Source organism: Candida orthopsilosis, assembly GCF_000315875.1.
Source record: "Candida orthopsilosis Co 90-125, chromosome 6 draft sequence".
NCBI classification, from domain to species: Eukaryota; Fungi; Ascomycota; class Pichiomycetes; order Serinales; family Debaryomycetaceae; genus Lodderomyces; species Lodderomyces orthopsilosis.
This window is the reverse complement of record NC_018300.1, coordinates 530,126-544,133: the sequence shown is the minus strand read 5'-3', so window position 1 is coordinate 544,133 and position 14,008 is coordinate 530,126. Positions and strand designations below refer to the sequence as shown.

General features: G+C 37.5%; 4 protein-coding genes across 4 annotated transcripts; 1 reads left to right on the top strand and 3 right to left on the bottom strand. All coding sequences in view use genetic code 12, as the record gives it.

Moving 5' to 3' along the window:
• Window positions 1-295: 295 nt before the first annotated feature.
• CORT_0F02600 (Tsm1 transcription initiation factor TFIID subunit) lies at window positions 296-4,411 on the bottom strand (the record flags this gene model as incomplete). The annotated part of the gene is made up of 1 exon (XM_003870564.1): window positions 296-4,411. One exon carries the CDS (start codon window positions 4,409-4,411, stop codon window positions 296-298), a length of 4,116 nt encoding a protein of 1,371 aa, XP_003870613.1.
• Window positions 4,412-5,755: 1,344 nt separating this feature from the next.
• Window positions 5,756-7,294, bottom strand: CORT_0F02590 (hypothetical protein; the record flags this gene model as incomplete). Its single annotated transcript, XM_003870563.1, has 1 exon — window positions 5,756-7,294. One exon carries the CDS (start codon window positions 7,292-7,294, stop codon window positions 5,756-5,758), a length of 1,539 nt encoding a protein of 512 aa, XP_003870612.1.
• Window positions 7,295-7,504: 210 nt separating this feature from the next.
• On the top strand, window positions 7,505-10,768 carry CORT_0F02580 (Ils1 isoleucyl-tRNA synthetase; the record flags this gene model as incomplete). The annotated part of the gene is made up of 1 exon (XM_003870562.1): window positions 7,505-10,768. One exon carries the CDS (start codon window positions 7,505-7,507, stop codon window positions 10,766-10,768), a length of 3,264 nt encoding a protein of 1,087 aa, XP_003870611.1.
• Window positions 10,769-10,850: 82 nt separating this feature from the next.
• On the bottom strand, window positions 10,851-13,946 carry CORT_0F02570 (Rtt10 protein; the record flags this gene model as incomplete). The annotated part of the gene is made up of 1 exon (XM_003870561.1): window positions 10,851-13,946. One exon carries the CDS (start codon window positions 13,944-13,946, stop codon window positions 10,851-10,853), a length of 3,096 nt encoding a protein of 1,031 aa, XP_003870610.1.
• Between the last annotated feature and the right edge of the window lie 62 nt (window positions 13,947-14,008).

Here is a 14,008-nt window from a genome sequence, read left to right as displayed (position 1 = left end):
TTTCTTGGTTAACAACAATGGTATAAAGGGAAGAAAATGAAGGGATTTTTATTTAACCGATGAAATGAGTAGATATTATTTATTTTCCCTCGTTCGGTTTGAGTAAACAATAGAGATCAAATTTATATACAACCACAATTTTTACTTATTTAGGGAAAAGAACCTTCAAAAATTGATATATGAAAGCATTAGCTTCATCAATGCACAGAGTGTAGGTAATGTAATACAATTATAATGTTACATAATATAAGAATGTCGTTATCTAATGATGGTAAGTCGAGGTACAAGACCCAACTTAAACCGTATGTACGTTTTGTGCAGTCTGTTTATCTTTTGAGTGTTTCTTGAAGTTGATCTTGACTATTGTTCCTTTTACAGACACCAACGATTCTTGGTTTATAACAATTGGCTTACTGGCAATGGTTTTCAAAACGTGAGTAGGTAATTTGATCAGTACACGAGAATGGGATGAGGGATCGAATTTCACTAAAGACGATGATCGTGGCACATATTTCTCATTGATTGATGTTTCCTTCTCATTTCTTTCAAAAAGCCTGTCTTGTTGCAATTTGAAGGATATTCTCAAGGAGGGCTTTGGCTTATTTGTTTCCTCAGATTTATGAGTCTTTCGATTAGGTGGATGACTCAGCGGTTTACGTGATATCAATTGAATTTTAAACCTACCTTCCCTTCTTAAAACAACTTGTCCATCTCCCAAATTTCTCGCAACAACCTTCTTCTTGAACTCTGCTATTGGCAAACTTGGTACAGGTAGCTTAACTATAAGGGTGTCTCGTTCTTCGTAAAGGATTTCGGCCATCAAAAATAAATTGCGCTTGACAAAATTGCTCAACAAAGCTGAATGCAAAAATGTCCAGAACACATGCTTTAAACTTCCAATATTTGAATAATCACGCCTCAATAAATCTATAGCCCCCTTCAAAGTGGCTCTAGCATGCAAATCATGCCTTGCCTTCATGTCTGAATTGGCTCCCTCATCAATAATGATCATGCTTGTCAGCACTAAACCAGGTTGACGATTATCATCAGGCGACTCTTTGACTGGGACAAAGCTTCCTTCAAGTGCTATCATTGTAATCGACTCAAGTAGCACACCAACGAGTTTCCTTGTGTACAAAGGACGATGAAAGTACAACAAACACACTTTAAGAAAATATTCAAGAATAGGTGTCGAGCGGAAGCCACTGAGTAACAAAAGTCCCTTGAATGCTTCAGCACGTAAATCCATAGGGAACTTGTCCACCGTGGCCATCATCATCTCTTCTAGCGAAAGGGTGATTGCTCCATATAGAGCCATCTGCACTCTCGATTTGAAACACGTAGTCTGTAGTATTCTTTGATAAGAAGGTCTCCATTCATCAAGTTTTTGTAACCGAGTAATTTCCGCGTTAACTTTATGAGCAAATTCCTGGTTATTTCCTTCTGCAGTATCCTTACGCCATCCACTTATAGCACTAGTTGTTAACGCCTTGATGAGATCAGATAAATATAAAGTGTCTTGATAGTCATTCATTGCGTTATCGTTGAACTTTACAAAGTTGAATAAAAGATCCTGCACATCCTTGGGAACTCTGCCTTCATCATCTGTGATTCGGCACAAAATTCCAGGAACCGCTCTTTGAATTAAAAATAATTTGAAATCATTGAAATCATTTGCTTTGGGTATTGAGCTGTCTGGGAAACAATACAAGTGTTTGTATGCTTTAATTAGATACTTCATTCCAATAAAGTCGTTTGAAGCATTGGAACACGTAGCAAGTGCTTCTGCGGCTGCAATTCTTATACGGTAGAAATACCGCTCATCCAAAAATGTACGAACAAGTGCTGTGCAATAAATGACAGAAGGTTTCTCAAGGTTACCAAAGTACCGCAAAGCATCAAACTGTGCTTCAACATCTCTATCGTAAACAAGCTGGGACCCATACATGAAATCTGGTTGCAATACTTCAATTTTGGCAATCCATTCAAAATCAATGTCACCTCGTATCCATTCAAACGGCTCAGCACCCAAAGAGTCCTCATCCCTACTTTCCCAGTCTTGCAACTCCCATTTTCTCTTGTCTTCTTCACTGATGAGAATATCTCCAAACTGATTAAAATTAATCCCAGGATCTACTCCTTCATCTTTCTTCTTAATCTTTCGAACCTTTTTGGATAGCAGAATATCTATGGTGGTTTTCACCTCTTTGATGTGGATAATGTGCTCGTATGGAGTACCGTCGGACTCATGGACCCTTATATTCATAGGACCGGTAAACACATTTTGTCTCTGTGGAAGAGGCTCCTTATTAATGAAGCATAACGCATCATCTATAAACGACTCGGCGTTTAATCGCACTGTTTTATTTTCATGATGCTGTACTTGTCTTATGGTCATTTCGATCATCCCTTTCTTCTTGTTGAAACGTTGGCTAATTTTAAAGCTTGGAGCACCAGAACCAAAAACCCATTGCTTGAAAAAACTGTCCAATTTATTTCGATTCACCTTTTCACAAACGTACTGAAAATGATCGGTGCTCAAGGTTCCATTGGGTAAATCTCCCGATAATGCTTGCAAAAAAAGTTTGGGAATGACCCTTGACAAACCAAATGATTTGTCCGTCTTTGTCATTCTGTTGTCCAATATAAAGAAAACAATCTGGGATTTCAATCTTATAAATTCCAAGTCCAAATCAGATACAGGGAACTTTAAAAACGGATGAGCTATAGGTCTCTTGTCAACATCCTGTTCAACTATAGTTTGCACTAGTTCCTTGACCTTGAACCTGAACTCATTTGTTCCCATTAGTTTTTGAACAAAGGAGATCGCCATGAAACCAGCTATACCCAGGGTACACCAAATATCGTCAAATGAATGAGGAGCAATGTTGATTCCAGACCACTGAGCGGCTATACTGGTTAACAAGATGTCTGTTGAAATAAACATGGGTTCTATCAAATTGGGAGGATAAAGTAATGACGTCGACAAGATCGATAATCCAGCAAATCCATTGCTTTTCACAGGTGAAAATTTGACAAATACGATCACATAAGAACTGAATGGGTAAGAACCAAATTCACTCAGATAATAGCTCAATGCTCTGCTTGCAACAAGACAAGTATTTTTGGCTAGTTCCATGTCGGAGGGTAATGCATATATCGTCACCAGAGAGCTCGAACTATCCTTGTCATTGTATTCGTCATCAACGTCCATGGAGTTGATTTCATCGCCTTCAGCAGTTTGTGATCCATCATTCAAAATTATACTTTCAAAAAATCCCAACGCCCAACCAATATGGTGTGCAGATACTGGATTGAAGATAGACCACGATACCACTTTTTTGGACAAGTCAATTGGATGTGGTGCTTCTTTAACATTGTTTGTATCAGCAGAGCATACAATCAAGTCAGGGTTGTCCTCATCATCTTCCCCATCCTCATTCTCAAGTTCGTTTCCATCAGTTGAAAGTGTGTTTTTAGTACGCTTTTGATAAGCGATAGCTTCTTTCGAGCCAATTATCCTTGGGTTGCCAATATCTTTCAATGTTCGTGGGACACTTACATCCAATGACCATGTACATCGATTATTGAAGTTGTCGAGACAAGGAACCCACGAAGAAGTGGAAACGTTATACTCTGAGTTCGTCGTGTATGCATGCCATAGTTTCTTTTCGATATCGTCATTTGTGATGAAGTTGACACCATTTTTAGGATTCTTTAACTCATAGACTATTTTGATTTGAATCGGTTTATACACTTCGCTAATGGTATGTTTAGATTTCAAATGTGTTGGTGTCATGGTATTTGGTTGACTCCCACGAGGTGTTGTGATGGAGTTGATATCAGTGGGTTCAAATTTGATGTTTTCCGGTAGTAGTATCTTGAGTTCCTGTGTCCCTTGTCCTGAAAAGTCAGATTCTTCTTCATCTTCAGGTGTATACCGTTCGCCAAATATATAATTCAATTTCCTTTTAATGAAGTGATGCTGGTGAATATCAAACTTATCGGAATAAAGATCAAGTACATTTATTTCGTTATTTTCAATGGCTTCGGATGTGATAGAAGGGTCATTGATAAACAACACGTCGTCATAGATGTAATTTGCATTTGGCGATCCATTTATGTAAATTTCCTTCACTTTTAGTTCTCGACAATCCAACTTGATTACTTTTAGCTTAGCAGATAATGGTATCACACTAATTTCAGTAATTCCTTCAATCGAGTTGGATGATAAATTCACATCAATGCTTACTTTTTGATGACCAACTTTGAAAAGCTGTTGCTTTGCGAAATGAAATGGACTAGATGTTCGTCCATTCAGTCTTGGCTTTGGGGTATGCTGCAGTAGCCCGTCTATGAGCCTGGGCGTACCCATGTGAGAAGCTAGGTCGTTTGGAATTGCCGAGGGCATAACGCACCTGCTAAATATGTGCTGGGGATGATTATGTCAAACTATGATTAAATTTGTGAATTGAAAGTTATTTATTTTTCTTTTACGTTGCATAAAATAGGTCGTGTGCATGTGTTAACACGAACTAACGAGAGATTGAATATATTACTGTAATACATAGGCATATTCGTCCTCTTGTAGTATCTTATCGCAATCTAGGCAAACCGGCTACCTTACAAGTCTTCAATAAGGGGGTGTACGGTATTGATTATAACTCCCGAATTGCCATAAAGAATAAACAAGACTAATCAACCACCCAATTACCAATATGAGAAGAAAGCGCGTCATTTGATGACGTTTATATAGGTCCCCATTTCCAAGTACAATATTGATCAAAAGATCCATCAAATTATCGACTAACTACCTATTTTGCAGGAATAAATGTACCATTGATTATACTGTACATTATTTGTAAGGTGATTTTATCCCCTACATACTTTCTAACTAATTTAATTCGAAAGCACTCAATTAGTTGTAACGTGTTCTTAGCACCCGTGTGCCATAGAGAGATGAATTCTATAACAGCACACTGAGGTGTACTTCAAAGTGAAGTATCTTCATCCAAAGCCTGTTTTGTTGCACAATCTGTGTATTCGCGTGTGTGTGCGGTTTAAAACATACCAAAATTTTAGCAGCCAAATATTTATCATTTTATGAGGAGTGTATATATCTTACAAATTCCCTCTATTTCGAGCGAATCAAAAGTTTTCTTTCATGCTACCTCTAGTCATCGACCGACACCAACCTCACCACTACAAGTTTATTTCCATTGTTAATGTCTCTGATATCTTCCCATCTATTCAGGATAAGCTTCGTTTAAATACAAAGTGTGATGAAACAAGGTGAACGTGGTGGTAACACTTTCAGTTATCTTGCTCCCCAGAAAGCTAATGGGGAAGTTTATTGGGGTAACAACATGGGGCAATTTTGAACTTGGTGCCATCTTGTTTTTTAGGCACAATCGTTGATGAAACTTTGCGGCTGCTTGGTTCCTTGCTAAGAGTAAACGGAGATATACTCAAATGGAGGAAACAGTTTGGATGGGAAGAATGAACTGTCGGGGAAGTGGAATCCTGGGTGTTGGTGCAATGATTTTGGTTTTGAGAGTTATAATGGCTATTAGGGGGTTTGGTGGATATGGGATAGTTTTGGGGATTTGGTGGGTTCTTCCCACTATTATGGAGAGTTATTACGTATACTGAATAAAAAAGTAGTATAGAGTGTGTCGCATGTATTGGAATTGCAAAATGGTCGTACTTGGTACGGAGCTTCAACTGAGCATTGCACATGGTGTATGATTATCGTTCAAACGATGGTATCTACGAAGTCATACTTATTCGCTTTCAAAGCCCATTCACTCTGGATAGGAACATCCAGGATATTTAATGTTGGAAAAGCAACAATTTTCCCATCCTGAAATATAGCCGGCAATGTATCAAGCTTCTTGTTGATGGTTACTATGCCGCTCTCCTTCAAAGTTTTACAGACTAATAGAGAATGGATCTTATGTTGGTATGGTCCGATAGTGACAGATCTAGCAGCCCTTCCAAGCGATCTGAAACGTAACCAAAATCTTTTGTCAAAAAGGTACCACTGGGTCCAATCGCTGTTAACTAAAACCTCAAAAGGGCTGTCCTGTAACTCATTTCGAGTTAAGGGAGCTCGTGAAATGTGGATTGCAAGTTCGTTTGAGTTGGCATTATTCGACACCTCAAAGATTAGATTCATAATTGTGAATCTCATTACCTCAGTGCTTGAAGTCTTGGAGAACAGTTCCAATTTAGGTAGGAGGATCCTTTCCAACTTTGCGTATGCCCAATGGTAATGGTTCAAGGTTGAATAGGAGTATAACCTCTGATAGAGGAACCTGCCTGTGATGATTTTGTTGTACCCACTCAAACTTTTTTTGGTAAGTTTCAATTGTAGTGACCCCAAAGCAGGTAGTTCCGAGAACTTTTTCTGTTGTGATAGTAGTTGATAGAGCCTATGCGCCTTTAATTCATAGTCCCGCGCAAGTTTAGCGCATTGTTGTTGCGATTTTATTAATTCACTTTTTATAATCGATTTGTATTGAAAAAAGGTGATGGCACTGGGAACAACACCACTGGGTTTTTGCTTTCTCTGGGGTTCGAAATTGTCCATCATTTGTGGTAATACGTTGCCAAATAAATTTCTCAAATAGTTCCGTCGTGTTAGTTTAGTATCACTATTTGTTGGATCAACCACATAGGGGATATCATTTAAATCGCAGGTGGCCAATATTGTTGCTTTTTCATATTCCAAAAGTGGCCGCACCAATTTCACTGGTTTAAAATTTGGTTGGTCGGAAGGGTTGAGATCCACAGCTAATGGTATATTGGACACTTGTCTCGTACAAGCAAGCCCAAAAATTGACGAGTTACCTTGAAGTCGCTGAACAAACGTCTCTACCTGATCATCACAATGATGCCCTAACACTACAGTCGAGATGTCAAGGGTACTACATATTGAACCGATAGCTTCATATCTTTTTGTCCTTGCCACTTCCTCAAAATTGGCAATAGTTTTGGGGTCAACATCATACTGTAATTTTTCAATGATGTGATTTACATTCCATTGCTTCATTATTTGGGAAATCTTTCTAGCCTCAGTTGCTGAATTGACTCGGTAATTGTGATCTATTGTAATGGCATGAAGCTCCATGTCATCATAGTGCATGAGTGTTTTATATTTCTGCAATAGCCACATAAGTAGCATGGAATCAGGACCACCTGATAGCCCAACGGCAATCTTTTTCGGTATACGTTTGGGACCAAAGCATTGTTGAAATACCAGTTTTAAGGACTGCACTGATATATTGCTCATCTATTTGCAACACGTCATAAGAATCAATAGCTTGATGATAATGTTTTGAATTTTTCAAATTGCAAATACAATGGTTCCGAATAGATCAAAGAGAGGAAAAGCAGAAAGGAAAAAAAAAAAATTTCACGACTCAAAAATTTTCAGATTAGTCATATCAGTACAAAAGGATCGTCTACTACTCAAGTCACTAAAGAACATTATCCACAGGACATGAGTGAACAAACTTGTGATACTTTACCGCAAGGTGCTTTTAGTTTCCCCAGAGAGGAGAACGAAGTTACCAAACAATGGGAGGAGATTAACGCATTTCATAGGTCCTTAGAATTGACTGAAGATTTACCACCATTCGCCTTTTTTGATGGTCCGCCATTTGCCACCGGTACTCCCCACTATGGTCACATCTTGGCCTCTACCGTCAAGGATATCATTCCTCGTTATGCAACTATGAATGGTTATCATGTCGAAAGAAGATTTGGTTGGGATACTCATGGTTTACCAGTAGAACATGAAATTGATAAAAAATTGGGTATTACTTCGAAGGAAGACGTATATGCCATGGGTATTGACAAGTATAATGCTGAGTGTAGATCAATTGTTATGAGGTATGCTGATGAATGGAGAAGAACTATCAAAAAATTGGGTAGATGGATTGATATGGATAACGATTACAAGACCTTATACCCAGAATTTATGGAATCTGTATGGTGGGCATTCAAACAATTATTTGACAAAGATGCTGTCTATAGAGGTTTGAGAGTCATGCCTTATTCAACTGCATGTACTACTCCATTATCCAATTTTGAAGCTCAACAAAACTATAAAGAGGTTAATGATCCTGCTATTACCATTGCATTCCCATTAGTAGATGATCCTGATACAGTCTTGGTAGCATGGACCACTACTCCATGGACATTACCTGCCAACATTGCTTTAGCCGTTAATCCAGACTTTACCTATGTCAAGATTTACGACGAGAACGCCAAGAAACACTACATATTATTGGAAGCATTGATTGGAACCTTGTACAAAAAGCCTGCTCAAGCTAAATACAAAGTTGTTGAAAAGATTTCCGGTAAGGATTTAGTCGGATTGAAATATGTTCCATTGTTTGATTACTTTTATGACACATTCAAAGACTACGGATTTAAAGTTATTCCTGGATCTTATGTTACCGACGATTCTGGTACCGGTATTGTCCATCAATCTCCATCTTATGGTGAGGAGGATTTCAACTGTGCTACTGCTGCTGGAGTCATTAATGAAAAGAGACCACCACCAAATGTCGTTGATGATACTGGTAAAATGACCGCTGATGCCAAATTAGTTTCAGGAATGTATTTCAAAGATGCCGATAAAGTTATTATTAAGAAATTAGTTGAAGAAGGAAGAATATTGGTTAACTCTCAAGCTAAACACTCGTATCCATTCTGTTGGAGATCAGATACCCCATTAATGTACAGAACAGTTCCTGCATGGTTTGTCAGAGTTGGAGAAATCATTCCTGATATGTTGAAGAATATTGAAAAGACTCTGTGGGTGCCATCAAATGTTAAAGAGAAACGTTTCTCCAATTGGATTGCCAATGCTAGAGATTGGAATGTTTCTAGAAATAGATATTGGGGTACACCAATTCCAATTTGGGTCAGTGATGATTTTGAAGAAATAGTTTGTGTGGGATCTATTGATGAGTTGAAGGAATTATCCGGTAGAGATGATATTACTGACATTCACCGTGAAAGTATCGATTCAATTACCATTCCATCTAAGAAGGGTAAAGGTCAATTGAAGAGAATCGAAGAAGTGTTTGATTGTTGGTTTGAATCTGGATCTATGCCTTACGCTTCAAAACATTATCCATTTGAGAACAAACAAAAATTCCTTGATGCGTTCCCAGCAAATTTCATTTCAGAAGGGTTGGATCAAACTAGAGGTTGGTTTTATACATTAACGGTATTGGGAACTCATTTGTTCAATACTGCGCCTTATGAAAATGTTATCGTTACTGGTATTGTTTTAGCTGCTGATGGTAAAAAGATGTCGAAACGTTTAAAGAACTATCCTGATCCAACATTGGTTTTGGATAAATATGGTGCTGATGCATTAAGATTGTACTTGATCAACTCACCAGTATTGAGAGCTGAAACTTTGAAATTCAAAGAGGAAGGTGTCAGGGAAATCGTTTCAAGTGTTTTGTTGCCATGGTATAATTCATACAAATTTTTCAAAGATAGTGCTGATTTATTCAAAAAGAATACTGGCGAAACTTTTGTCTACGATGCAAATTTGAAATCAACCAACATTATGGATAGATGGTTATTAGCCTCCATTCAATCATTGATCCAATTCATTCATGAAGAAATGAGAGGCTATAGATTATACACAGTTGTTCCTAGATTATTGGCATTCATTGATGATTTGACCAACTGGTACATTAGATTCAACCGTCGTAGAATCAAAGGTTATTCCGCTGATGATGTTGAAGATACCAAGAAGGGACTCAATACATTGGCTGAAGCTTTATTGATTATATCAAGAGCTATGGCTCCATTCACTCCATATTTGGCAGATGGTATTTACCAAAGAGTTAAGGAATACTTTACTGAAGAAACCTTGAATGGAATTGTTGTTAACCCTAAGCACAAGGATTTGCGTTCGGTACATTTCTTGCATTATCCACAAGTACGTCAAGAATTATTTGATAAACAAATTGAGGTTGCCGTCGGTAGAATGCAAAAAGTTATTGATTTAGCCAGAAACATTCGTGAAAAGAAGATGATTTCGTTAAAAACTCCATTACAAGAATTGGTTATCATCAATTCTGATCCTGAATTCCGTAAAGATGTTGGATCATTGAAAGGATACATTAGTGATGAATTGAATGTTCGTGATATTATCATAACTGACGATGAATCGAAATATTCCGTCGAATACTCCCTTGCTGCAGATTGGCCAGTCTTGGGTAAAAAATTGAAAAAAGATGCCAAGAGAGTTAAAGCTGCGTTGCCTAATGTATTATCTGATGATGTTAAACAATTTGCTTCTACGGGTAAGATTACCGTTGATGGAATTGATTTAGTCGCCGAGGATTTGCAGGTCTTGAAGGGATTGTCAGAATCGAAAATATCTCATGGACAAGAATTTAGATCTTACCAAGACTTGTTAATCATTTTGGATATAAACATTCATCCTGAATTGGAAAGTGAAGGGTTAGCTAGAGAACTTTTGAACAGAATCCAAAGATTGAGAAAAAAGGCAGGATTGAATTCGACTGATGATGTTTTGGTTAAATATAAATTAATTAAGGATAATTGTTCATTTGAAACTGTTATTGACCAAAATAAAGATTTGATTATCAAGACTACAAAGTACCCCGTTGAACCAGTTGGAGAAGATGCCAGTGCTGAAGTTGTTATTGTTGATGAAGAACAACAAATTAATGATACTGTTTTCAACTTGCAATTGTTGAAATTATAGACGACTGCAATGTCTATTGTGTATGTATATACAAGAGATAAATATAAATTGTGAATATAGACATGTCTAAAGTGAAGTATTTTCAATATTGTGAAGTGTTTATTTCCCATGTGCTTAATCCAGCACCACCAACAACTATCACATGTTTACCACCAATTGTAGTCGCACTACAGCATCCAGTGTCTGCAACTGTAGTATATCTAGCCTCTTGACAAACCAAATCATCATTGGTGAATGACCATAACCTAATCATTTGATCAACTGACACAACAGCAACCAAGTTATTGTGTACATGTGAGATTGAGGTGATTGTAGCCGATGCAGCATCAGGTTCGTGTTTGATGACATGTAAATACACGGAGGAATTGTCGTTTGCTGAAGGAGTCAATAATGAAACCACAAGAGCATTATCGTCGCCACCCGTGAGGAGATAAATTCCACTATCATTAGGAATCAAACAAATTGCTTTGACCCCACTTTGATGAAGTCTCAGTTGGCATCGTTGTACTGGTGATTGCGGGATCGAGATATCGTAAATGGTAATGTTTCCATCAGTAGTGGCAATCAACAAGAAATTCTGCTCTTCGCCCTCTCTCGATAATTTGAAGAATTGACAATGTAAAATACAACAAGATGAGTAATTCCATTCGTGTACCAAATTAAACTCCGTTCCTTTATCTTTTTGGAGTTTCCATAATTTGATCATTGAGTTGGAGAATACAGTAACGACAAATATGTGCTCATAAAACTCCACCGCATCATAATCCATGACTCGTAAGTCAGGTACATCTTGATTCGATTCCAATCTAGCCAACTCTCGCATAGTCGGTATGGACGTTTTTGTTGGTTGATTCAACCAATTTAATTTCCATATAATAAACTCCTCATTAGCAGCTGAGCTAAATGCATAATCACAATTGAGAAATCCAACTGATTGCATGCCCGATATGTGGTTTGTCATGTTCCAATAATTGTGAATTTCTCCATTAGGTAATAATTTCAGTAATCCAATGGTTGAATCTTCCGCTGAGCTGATTAATAGTCTTGATCCATCGAGCAACGTTTGTCCATTTTGAATTGCAATGTCTCTAATTTCACGGCCATGAGTTCCGCTGTGCACTACGCCAAAATTAACTTCAGCTTGGCTATTGTCGTCGTTGTTATCATTAATGAAACGGCCTTTGTAGTGACACATGTAAATGTCATTTTTAAACAGATAAATAAAACTGAAATCTGAAGGACTTTTGCGATAGAGTTTAAAATGTCGATGGCCATTTCCACCACAATATTCATTCATAATTTCAATTTGTTTCGTTTCATTCCAAATGTAAAAATATGAAGATTTGAACCCATAGAGGATTAGGTCCAGATTATGGAAAAATCCGCCTTCAACAAAACCACGCGTTAACTTATTTTCATGGATTATATCAAACTTGAAATTTGAGTTTTGTTGAGTAATGGTGACAATTAAATACATCCCATCTCTTGCTAGGACCAACAAGTTTGAAACACCTAGTTGTGAATTTAGGACTGATACTGAACTTACAGTATCACCTGCGGCAACTTTTTTCAACATCAAATGTCGTGAGAAATCATTAAGGTCAACAAGATATAACGAAACTCGCTTTGATGCAAAGATAATCCAGTTGTTGCTTATGTCGATTGTCATTGCCGTAATAGGGAAATTAGCCTCAGGTTTGGGAATATTCCAAGTATGTACAATCTCAACATCATCATGCTTTGCTTTTAGTTCATGTAATTTGAATGGGATATTTACGTTGGGTGACTCAATTAACACAAAGTGTCTCCCGTCCATTGAGCTTGTTAGTAAATTTGTAATCTTCATTGACTCTTCATCGGACCCGATTCGTGAGATATCGTGATCATCTCCATGATACTGAATAGTCACCAAGTTCCCATTACGATCAGCAACCGCAACCAAATTCAAATCATTAAACCCATCAACAATACCGAATCCCGCAAGTTTATCATCATAACTAATCACTTTGCAACTTTTCGATGCATAGTCATATTCGAGAATGTACCCATTTGAAGTCAAGCATACCAATTTATTCAAATTAATCAATTCAAAATAATCTCGAACACAGTCCTTTTTACCAAATGACACACTAGACCCCAATTGGTTTTCAAAGTCGGACATGGTTAATTTATTGGTTACTTGATTTTGCTGGTGTAAGTCATGTAATCTTACTCTTCCATCAGCACCACCAGTACAACAAAGTTGCAAATCTAGGGCATCTATATCACCTGACCAGACATGTTTACCACGATGACAATTTTCAATCACTTTAACCGGTTGTAATAATTCCGAAGAGCTATCGTACTTCCAAATTCGTAATGTACAATCTTCACCAATACTCATAATCTGCATAGCATCACCTTCGTTACTAGTGTTGGCAAATTCTAAATTCCATATTCTTGATCCATGACCCCATCCAGTTGCAATCACTCTTTCCCGATCAAAATCATAAAGCTTGATACTACGATCATCAGAACATGAAATGATATGCTTCCCACTCGAATCAATCTTGACACCGAAAATCGAACCTTCATGATCATTCAAACTGTGCAATATTGACCGATTGTACAAATCCCAAATAATAACTCCATTCATAACTGTACCTGCGGCAATATAGATCTTGTTGCCCCCAAGTACATTGATTGATCCACTATACAAGATTGATTTCTCACCACAATGAATCTTTTCAGCAACATTTTCTCGCTGATTAAGTTCACCTTGGTGGATTCTGTAGACTACGTTGTATGAATTGAGTAGGAGTATGGTGCCATCATCTAATATCTCCGAAGTAATGATCCATTCATTAATCCCTTGTTCTTTAAATGTACATTCCTTTTCGCCATGTAATATATCAAATGGTAAAATAGTGAATGATCGACCACCACTAACTATGATCTTTAATGCAGTTGGGTTTACCGACATGTGATGTATTTTATTCCTCTTGAATACTTGACGTTGGAAAATCAATTCAACTATGTTAGTGGTGCTGTTCACCTGGTAAATGAATAGAATTGGTCCATAGCCAACAAATATGTATTGTTGGTGTAGTTTGATAAAGGTTACTGGTCCATAATGACAAAGTGGCGAAAGTTGAACGGTAGATTCGTTGCTTATCAGGGTTAGCTCTTTATTGAACATTGTATATCTACCACTACGTTTCTTGCAACCAAATAATTGAGGTTTTTGAATTTTTCACTGTT